Below are 10,382 nucleotides of genomic sequence, written 5' to 3' on the forward strand. Positions count from 1 at the left end.
ATATAAAACAAATAATCTCTAAATAAAAATATACGCAAAAACACATTTTTACTCAAACATACAATATTTTGTGGAGAAATGAACTGAGTAAGCGAATGGTTGATTGGACAAAATTTATTTCAATACATATTTGGGTAATTTACTTTTTTTAAAAAAAATAAATTAAGAAATAGAAATGAGTATCAAGGCAAAAATTGCGTGGCAAGCAAGAGGAGTGGCAATTTCGTAAAATAATAAAAAGCAGAAGCTTGAAAAAACCTCCCTTTCTTTCCCTCTGTCCCTCTTAACGACCAAAACCCTCCATCCTCGACTTCATTTCCTCTCAACGAACTAATCACACGCGCACACACGCTCTCTTCTCTGCTATGATCGCACTGAGCCACCTCGGCAGCGTCTCCACCGCCGCTGTAACGGCGGTTCCCGCTCTCTATCAACTTCTTCGTGTCTCTATGAGCCGGTTATACAGCACTTTGGTCGCAGCGCAGCCGCAGCGGAACCCGGATTACTATCTCTACGATGAGGATAGCACGTCTTCTGGTTGTCGGCTTGAACTGACTCCAATGGCTGAAACGGAAGGCTCGGTGCCGGATAGAGGAGTTCAGTGGGCTTTTATTGGGAGTCCACGCGCCAACAGGCACGTCTATGCCGAGATGCTTTCAGAGCTTCTACAGGTTCCTCACATTTCTATGGCAAGTCTTGTACGTCAAGAACTTAGTCCCCGTTCTTCTGTTTATAAACAGGTATTATCTTCTTCGAACTATTGTCCATGTTCTTTGGTTATTTTGGTGAAGAATTGTTTCTTGAATTTGTCTTACAGTGATTAGCTAGTCTGTGTTGTTCTTTTCTCCTATTTGCTTGTCGAGGATTGAGATCATTCAGAGTGTATTTTCTTTTAGATTCGAAGGGATTCAGCGGTTATTAGGTCATTCATGGAATGCCATGGACTCACGTAGCACATTATTATGATATATTCTGGAAGTGGACTCAATTAGAACGCCAATGCATCATCCTATTAGCAGATTACGAGCTCCTAATTTCAGAAACATCAATCCATTCTCTTAAGCATACTGAATTTTCCCCCCAAATATGTTATAACGGAGATTTTTTATAGGCTAGTTTATCATATATTAATAGCTTCATTTTTATCTCCACTTCTTATTTTTCTTGTCTGACAGACCTAGTTTAACTCCTCCTTTCCTTATTTATGCACGTTTGGCTTCAATATGTATAGATAGCCAACGCGCTAAATCATGGAGAACTTGTACCAGAGCATATAATTTTTGCATTGTTGTCAGAAAGGTTAAAAGATGGGTACTACAGAGGCGAGTCTGGGTTTATTCTGGATGGAATTCCTCGTACACAGATCCAAGCTGTAAGTTTTCTGTTTCTAAGTTCAGTTTTTTTTTCTTATGCAGTAATCTCCAGGTTTTTAAGTTTTAGGAGATCAGATATACAATCCTATCGGGAAAGAGATGCTCTTACTAAAATATCTTCTTTGTTTTTGCCTTTTCCCCCTATTCATCTGCTATAGGAAATTCTTGACCAGTTTGCTGACATTGATCTGGTTGTGAATTTTAAATGCACAGAAGACTTTTTGATGAAAAACTATGGAGGTATTGTTCTTTCCCTTTTGGCATAATCTAGATAGATATGCCTCACCTATTGTATGACTTCTGATATGCCTGCATAGCATCTCCAAAACAAAATTTCTCAACTGCTGTTGCAGAAAATTTCTGGAAGGAAAAGCTTCAAGCCTATTCTAAACAGGTATTAATCTTTCCAAGTTCTCCCCCTCTTTTGTTAAGTTATTTTTTATATTTTATCGGTTTAGCCTGATATTGTTCTTGAATACCTCTCTTCTTCCTTAAAAGTGACATCCTAACTGTCAGACTAGGGTGGGTCATGAGGTTTTTTACTTATGGAATAAGTGAACGTTAACAATTATTAATCCCATTCTAGTAGCAGCTTAATCATTTATACAGCATGCTAAAGTACCTTTGCTTTCGTTTATGAATTGTCTTTCACATCATTTTGTCTATTTGCATCAATGTGAATTCCAACATAAACTTGGAATCTGAAGGATCACTCTGTTTCTGCTGAATGGGTAAGACATTTTACCAGTTCTTTTTTTCGTTGATCCTTTCCTATTTTTTATAATATATTTTAAATCCTAGGATGTCTTCCTAAGAATTCGATGCTTGAAGTAACTGTTCTAAATTTTTTTCCTCCAAATACGTGATGAAAAGGAGGAGAAAAATTCATCAGCATGAAGCTAAAGATACTTAAGTTTAAGTTTGCCCTGCTAAGGACTTGGGACTGTAGATTTGAAGATTAACACCTTTATTCGGCATCCCCCATGTTTTTTCTGAATTATTAAATATTACCTCTGTTTTTAAGCACAGACCCAACACCTCTATGGCAAAACGCGATGTTCCTGTTGAAAAAACTAATTTGGCATTATTCAGCCTTTTGTCCTTAAGCACACAGCTCAAAACTTTTTATCCTTCCATACTGTGATATTTTGAGTCTCTTGGAGTGTGAGAATTTTACCAGGACAAATAATTTCATGTAAACTTTGCTTGATGATGTGTGTAAATTTTAGTTTTGATTCTTACCAATGGATTGTAGATGTAACTGTTCCTGTTTATATGATTTTTATATTAAAGAATGCTTTTGATGGCTAATTTATTCAAATCACTTCCCTTTTTCTTGTGTCAGAGTAAGGCAGTTGAAGAGTATTACAGGAAACAAAGAAAACTTATTGACTTTCAAGTTAGCAGTGCACCTAAGGAAACATGGCAAGGCCTCTTGACCGCATTACGATTACGATATGTAGATGCTGCCTGTGATTCACAAACTTGACCCCGGGATCTAGTTTACCATGAACTTCCTATTCTGGAAGGTGTATTCATGAATTGATTGCTGTATATACAAGTACCATAGACCTGTAAATTGCTGTAAATAATGTGTTGAGAATTGAATTGTCAGTTTGACAGAGTTCCCCTATTTCCCTGTTTTAAAAGTGTAATGGAAACATGGTTAAAATGCATAGAGAAAAGATTTCTCTTTCTGCTTGCAGACATGAAGTAGGATTGATTAGAGATTCTGAGAATCGCAGAAAAACTACAAGAAACTATTTTGGGTAATCTGTATTAGAATATCGAGGAACCATGTCACTTCTAAAAACATGAAGAAACAGGAGAGAATCTTATCTGTTAGCTCCTAGTTTTTGTCAACGTGTTTTTACTTTTTCAGGATGCTCAAAAGGCATAGAAAATCTTTCTTTCCCATTAATTGGTTGTCTAATTTGCAGTTGATGCAAAACAAGAGCCTATATATACAATGAGTTCTTAATGGAAATGATGATACTAATTTGTAACTGTCCATTTGTTGACAAGAACTCTCACAGTTGCTGCTAGGCTATCTACTTTCCTCACTACGAAGGAAGAAAGAAGGAAAGGGAGTAGATGATTTAGGTGATTCTTTGAAGATGTAGAACTCTATCATTATGAGGCATTGTTGAATCTTTGGTCACCATCTGCTGTTGCCTGGATCTGAGCAGCATACTGTAAGTTCCATAAAATGTCTTCAAAGGAAGGACGACTCGACTCAGGTACAATGCATTTCTTCATTACGGATATCACAATTGACAGAGATTCTTGTGAGCAAGTTGCCAGAACAGTTGGATTCACAACTTTTATTCGACCTTCCTGGCTGTCGAAGGATGCCTGTAAAATGCAATATCTTGTTTCATAACCTCTAATATATTACCTCATCCAACCTTCAAAATGTGGAAACTAGAAGCAAATGATAAGTTATGATAACTAGAAACTAAGTTTAATCTGCTTTGATCCAGAATTTTGAGAATTACCAATTCATCCCGCAGAAACATCTCTCTCTTTGCAGAGACTAAAGGTCCAACCAGAGACTCGAGTAATATAAATCCAAAACTGAAAATATCATCTTCTAACTTGGTCATTTGCCTGAAAACATGCCATTTCAATTGTTAGACACAAGCTTATGTTGTATTTTTTAAGCAGTAAAATCCTTTTCTTAACTGATTGTCAGCCACAATTTCTTTAGACCTTTAAAATCTATACAATGTTACAGGAAACAATTTTACCAGAAGAATACTCCTTACCAGGAATTGAGGTGGTCTCCTTTTGCCTACAAACCAAGAACAAAAAATCATTTGTAAGTTCCTTGAACTCTGCTGAATGCTGTGATTTAAAAATAAATGATACTTAAAGAACAAACTTTACCTCATGATGGTTATTATCTTCTGAAATTATTGCAAGCCCGTAATCACTTAACTTTGCCAGTTGATGCTGATTGAGCAAGATGTTATGTGTCTTCAATTTGTTATTGAAGAAACCAGGAATAACTCCAGTATGCAAGAAGTGCACAGCCTTAGCAACACCCAGTAAGACTGCCAATCTTTCTGGCCAACTAAGAATCTTTCCTGGGTTAGTTTCTGCACAAATTACCCTTCTGTGCTTAGAATTCTCAACTTTATGGTTCTTCATACAATAATGTTGCATAGAGCTGTTGCTTTTATAAGTCAGAAGCTTAAAGAATGACTGAACCATATTAGAAAGTATATGCTGAGTGGTGAAATTTCCATTTGGCAAAATAAAGAAGCCACAGTTTTGAAAATAATTGCTTATTAATTTGTTCCAAATTACCAGAAAGATGAGTGCTGAAATTTCCATTTGGCATGTATTCGTATACAAGAAAAACTTTGTTCACATTGTAATCATCCCGTCCGCCATTATCCATGCAGTGTCCCAGAAGGTAAACCAAATGCGGATGGCGAAGCCTTGCAAGCAAATCCAACCTGAGTTTCAGATTTCGAATCGTAAATTTCTTTGACGAGGGTAGACACCTTATAGCAACTTGTGTCCCATTCTCCAATCTTCCTTTGTAAAGCTGAAAAAGCAAAGAAGAGACTGGGTGAGAATGAATGGATTCACTACTACGCTAGAAACTAAATATGTTTTAAACTGTGCCTAAAGGTCACAGTTTCTTATGATACCTTTCCATATGATCCTTCACCAATAATGGTAGAGTTATGAAAACTGTTTGTGGCTTCCATTAACTCTTCTAAAGTAAACTGCCTACATGCTGGGATACCTTCTGTACCCATCTTTGCTGCTTCGGAGATAAACCCTGCAGTGAAAAATATATTTACCTTATATGTAAATTACAACTAAATTCTATATATTAAGTAATTAATCTTTAGGAATTAAATGAGAATAGAACCGAGTTGGAGTAAATGCAACTTAAAAACTTAAAAATATTCGCAGTTTGCCAATATGAGGAAACAAGAATACGTTATTGGATAACATACTTGCATTTGTTAGGAGTTCAGAAGAGAACCCTGCTGCTAAATTATCTTGCACTGATTTATGCAGCAAATGCTGCTCTGATATCCCTCGTGCGCAATAACTTCTAAACACAACGAGGAAGCCAAAAGCCAAAAGCACCCCAACAGCAAAGATTGCTACAACCAAACCCACTAAAACCCCAATGTTTCTTCCCCCTGAATGTTTCCCCTTTGTGTCCGTGTCTATGCAATATGATTCTGCATGCTGATGATGTATGTCAATGGATAGACAGTTTCCACCAAGCTTAACAACTGTCTTTCCAGGTTCACTGCTCAAACAAGAAGGCACTTCTCCTGTGAACCTATTGTTTGATATGTCGACAAATTCAAGTTTGCTGCCACACTGTAGATCACTTGGAAGTGAACCACTCAACATATTTGATGCCAAATTCAAATAGCTAATATTTGGCAGTGAGAAAAGTGCTGCAGGAGGTGTTCCACTGAGTCGATTGGAGGAAATATCTATGTGTTGAACCTTACTTAGCCAGCTATATTGCTTCTGATCAATCTCTCCTGAGAAGGAGTTGTTACTAAGGAAAGCCATGAGTAGCCCTTTAGGCAATGTGGGTAACTTAGAATCTAAATTGTTGCTGCTCAAATCCAACACTCGAAGCTTACTTAAGCTACTAAGATCAGGCAACCGGCCATTCAACCTATTGTTCCTCAAACTAAGAACTGTCAGATTGGATAAGGAATTGAACCAGCCAGGAACCGTGTCATTCAAGAAATTGTCATCAAATATAACAGTCTGAAGTCTCACCATTGTGGAAATCTTCGGAGGAATGGAACCAAAGAGAAAATTAGAACTCAAATCCAGATACTCAAGTGAAGATAACCTATGAATCTTATCAGGAAGGGGACCCCATATGCCCAAAGACACCAAACTAAGAGCTCTTAGCCCTGTCAGTCTTGATAGAGTAGTGACAAAGGAATCCATGGAGAATCTCTCTGATAGTGTCTGGTTTGAAAGTGAAAAACCATCAAGTTCACTCAGCTTCACATGTTTATCACCCATGATTCTGAGTCCTGTCACAGAGCTGAAATTACATGTGATGTTTAGGTGTGGCGACGAAGCCAAAGAACAAAAATCTGTCCGACGATCATACCACATCTCTAGCTGCTTTGGGTATTCTAAATGCTTTTTAAGCTGAAGAAGAACTTGTGCTTGAGAGGATTGGAGTTGGCAGGTACCCAACAGGAACATATTCCATGTAAGACACAATAACAAAACCAAGCCAAAAGTCCCCATCATCAACTTCTCCCTTTTCATTTTTACTGAGAAAGTAAAATGGTGTCTGCTTGTCTGATTAAATCAAAACCAGAATAAACTAAGATCTGGGTTCTTGTTATTTTCTATGAAGAAGATGTGCAAAGCCTTGGATTCAAAATCTGGAAGTCGGAACTTGCCAGAGTGTTTGGTTTTGAAGCAAGGTGCAAAGCACCATCAAGCGGAAACGAAGAACATGCAGGGGGAATTCAGTCATAAGAGTGATGAAATCCCATAAGAAGCTGTTTTCATTGGATTGTTGAGGAGGCAGATGAGCAAAAAAAGAACAGCAAGAGTATTAAGCATAACATAAAAAAGCTGAGTGCTGTGTTTGAAGCTAAAAATCTGAAAGGTGGGGTACCTGGACTTAATGCTCCCACATGCTGCTCTCTCCAACATTAATGGAATTTCTGTCCTTGAGGAGTTTACAGTTAGCAGCTAGGAAAGTGTACGTATGGTGTTTCTAAAAGGAACTGAACTGGGTTTTGATCTCCTTCCTCATCTTTATTGATTCTTTATAATATCTTGTCTTGAATAGTAGAATCTTAATTATTTATTGGGTATGAAAGAAATTAATTAATCATGTAAAAAGGTGGAAGAAGGAGCAATGGGAGGCCTGAAAATGCAGAGTCCTTGAGAGTTGTGATTAACAGTTAGCAAGCATAAAAAATCAAGAAACACCCATAACAATTCTGTCACCATTTCAACTAGTAAGCAGTAGAATAATTTGTTGAATTCCTCTCTTCACCCATAATGGCAGCCTCGTAGTAATGGTCATACTCCCTTATTTTGCAGGTAAGTCAGAAACCAATAATTTTCCATTTTTATGAGTAAGCATAATATTTTCAATAATTTAGTAGTATTAGCACACTAATGACAGTTCATTTAATAATAATTATTATTATCATTATTATAAATTGTTTGGATTTACTTCCCACCATCCCCAGATTTATTTATTTTTTAATATAGATTCATTATCGTACTGATCATTTTCTAATTATTAATTTTCGAATGGGCCCCATATGAACTGTGTATTTTTGGTGGGCATAAATCATTCTTAGATCTGTTTAAACATCAAATCCTTAACAAACCCATCCATTGATGTAGTAAAACTACTGGTCAATAAGCTGTTTAACTTTTAATAATTAATTCTTCACCTAATTTTTTAACAGGCAGTTAAAAGGGTATTTTCCCTAAGAGCACTTAGCTTCACAGTTCAAAATTATATAGTTTAAATATTGTATTAAAATTGTTAAATATTATTTGAGAACAAATATTTACATGGTCCATACTAATTTTTTTTAAAAGAAAACCATGTGGTTGGCTGCTGTGCTGGACTCATAAGACCATGAACAATGGGGAATTTGGTTAATAAATGAGTCAAGTTGATGAATGATGCATTACTGTCGTTGATTTAGATGCCTTATATGTATATGTATAGATATAATATGGTGTTTGGTTTGTAGTGATTCCAGCTTTGAGGAAAGGAAGAGAGATGATTGAGTAGGGTGGAGCTTCATATCCATAAAATAGCAAGCAATTTGGTAGGGCCAAAGATGAGTAGGACTGACATGGGAAGATTCGCTTATCCATATCAATATTTATTTAATGTCGTTTCAAATTTTAGGGTAGTTTGACCTTTGAATTAAGGGTAGGTTACAGGAGTAAATAGCATTTAAGATGTGAAGGCCAAACTTGCACTGTTCTTGGGGTAATCTGTGGTGTCATGGTGATGGAAGTATATTTATTTTCTTTTTTTTTTTTCTCTTTTAAACAAAAAAATATATATATATGTTTATAATGAATGTAAAAAATAAACACCATAATCCTAACGTTTGAGTTCTTATTTTTTTATCTATCTAATAACTTAATTAATCTTTTGATATCTTCTTAAGATTAACTATATATATATATATATATATACATAAAACAATGTAAATAGTAAATTATTTGTGATAAATAAATATATTTTTATCTTTTTAATAAAAATTGTAATATCCGGACTCAAAATTTATGTCGGAATTAATTTTAAAATTAAAAAAATATATATATAATTTTTAAGTTTATCAATTTTTATTTAATGTAAAATTAGAGGAAAAAAATAGGTCAATGACGAAATTGAAAATAATTTTGATAAAAACATGTGAAAATTTGGTTTCGCGCGGTGTTTTTTAAAAAAATTCAAAAATTGGGGGATACGTAGAACTGCACAGTCAGCAGTCTCGATGAACCGGAATACACTGGTGGTAAGACATGCTGACTCAGTACCACGCGCGAGGCCACGCTGGTAATCCGCGTTCTCGCGATCGGACGGTCCGGATGCATTCCCACGTGCGTGGACGATCTAAATCCGTTCCCTCCTCCGGCGCGATCGGACGGTCGTGATTAAACGTAATGAACGATCCAAATTTGTTTCCTCTTTAAACGCGATCGTACGGTCAAGATCAACTCGCGATTAGCGGTTCATATTCATTTTTTCTTTAAATACGATAGAACGGTCCAGATTTAAGGGAGACAGATATAAATATCTCATTTCACACCGAAACCTAGCCGCTGGCCCTCCACCGAAGAAGAAGAACCAGTCGCCGGAGAAGAGAGCCGACCGCCGCCCGCCCGCTACACCGAAGCCACCTCTGACAGCCAAAAAAAGCAAAAATTCTCTTATTCACTTGGAATTTAATTTTGAACACCCTCATGGTAAAATCGGAGCAAAAAGAGCGGCGGATGAGTCGAAAACTGTAGGTAAAGCCCAGTGGCGCTACCGCAGGAAAAATCAAAAATCGCATCCGATGAGTTCATTTTCTTTTCCTGTTTCGTACAATTTTTTCACTATTGTGTTCATCATTCTATTTTCTACAAGTTAACCGAAGAAAAAGGCCCAGCCGCGAAGGTGAGCTGGTGGAGCCGTTGCACCAAAAAATTTCACTGCCGGTAAGTTTTTGTTTTTCAACTTTTTCGATCAACTGAGACCCCTTAACGTGTTTTCTCTTAGAGATGGGTATAAAACTGACCGAAACTGGCCAAAACTAGCGGAAAACGGCCAGTATGAGGAAAATTACCGCCGTGGGCAGCGGTGTCGTCGCCAGAGCACGACGATGCCACCATGCTAGAATTTCAAAATTAGTTAGAAAAGATTTTTAACATCGATTTTGGATTTTTTGGGGTATTTTAAGGTATGTAAAGTATGTTTTTACCTCCGCAGAAAATTTAAAAAACCTATAGACCGCCAGTAGGTGCAGCTGAAAGTTTGGTATTTCGAAAACCAATTCGGGTAAAAATCTATCACCTTATTCCTTGTTATGGAATTGAAGTCTAATTATAAATAGTACTTTAAAAAATTTCGATAATTAATTATAAGTTACTAATGGAGTCGGAACTGATTATTTATTACTATTTGTCCTATTTTAACTGATTGTTTGATTTTACAATTTTAAATGTATTTCCTTGATGCATGAATTGCTTGTCTTGCGTGATTTACAGTTAAATTGTGAAAGGAAAATTAAATGTAAACGAAAAATTGTTTGGTTACGTAAATTAATAAAATGGTTGTCTTAATGGATATTCTAGGAGATAGTGGATGGACCAGGTACATAGAGAACCCTACTGTGAACGTTACCTCCGAACGAGGTGCCGATAAATTGTATTTTTGGCGCTCATACCGAACGGGGTATGGGGACAGTCCGATTCACCATCATACCAGACGTGGTATTGAGGAATGGTACTTTTAGC

At 36.5% G+C, this 10,382-nt stretch overlaps 2 protein-coding genes across 4 annotated transcripts; one reads left to right on the plus strand and one right to left on the minus strand.

Moving 5' to 3' along the window:
• The first annotated feature begins 262 nt into the window (after positions 1-262).
• On the plus strand, positions 263-3,078 carry LOC110820411 (putative adenylate kinase 7, mitochondrial). Of its 2 annotated transcripts, none has more exons than XM_088211115.1 (5): positions 263-740; positions 1,232-1,372; positions 1,532-1,613; positions 1,691-1,767; positions 2,719-3,078. In XM_088211115.1, exons 1-5 carry the CDS (start codon positions 366-368, stop codon positions 2,860-2,862), a joined length of 819 nt encoding a protein of 272 aa, XP_088067241.1. In that variant the 5' UTR covers positions 263-365; the 3' UTR covers positions 2,863-3,078. The 2 variants fall into 2 exon arrangements, with proteins under 2 accessions (XP_088067241.1, XP_021905552.1); XM_022049860.2 differs by having other exon boundaries at positions 1,727-1,767.
• A 192-nt stretch (positions 3,079-3,270) lies between these two features.
• LOC110820410 (Leucine-rich repeat protein kinase family protein) lies at positions 3,271-7,285 on the minus strand. 2 transcript variants are annotated; one of them, XM_088211114.1, is made up of 8 exons: positions 7,015-7,285; positions 5,351-6,895; positions 5,036-5,169; positions 4,686-4,929; positions 4,263-4,474; positions 4,142-4,167; positions 3,872-3,983; positions 3,271-3,728 (listed from the first exon to the last, which is right to left on the minus strand). In XM_088211114.1, exons 2-8 carry the CDS (start codon positions 6,654-6,656, stop codon positions 3,507-3,509), a joined length of 2,256 nt encoding a protein of 751 aa, XP_088067240.1. In that variant the 5' UTR covers positions 6,657-6,895; positions 7,015-7,285; the 3' UTR covers positions 3,271-3,506. The 2 variants fall into 2 exon arrangements, with proteins under 2 accessions (XP_088067240.1, XP_021905551.2); XM_022049859.2 differs by having other exon boundaries at positions 5,351-7,285.
• Between the last annotated feature and the right edge of the window lie 3,097 nt (positions 7,286-10,382).

The sequence above is a fragment of the Carica papaya genome, chromosome 9, assembly GCF_054855325.1.
Source record: "Carica papaya isolate Zhongbai chromosome 9, ASM5485532v1, whole genome shotgun sequence".
NCBI lineage: Eukaryota > Viridiplantae > Streptophyta > Magnoliopsida > Brassicales > Caricaceae > Carica > Carica papaya.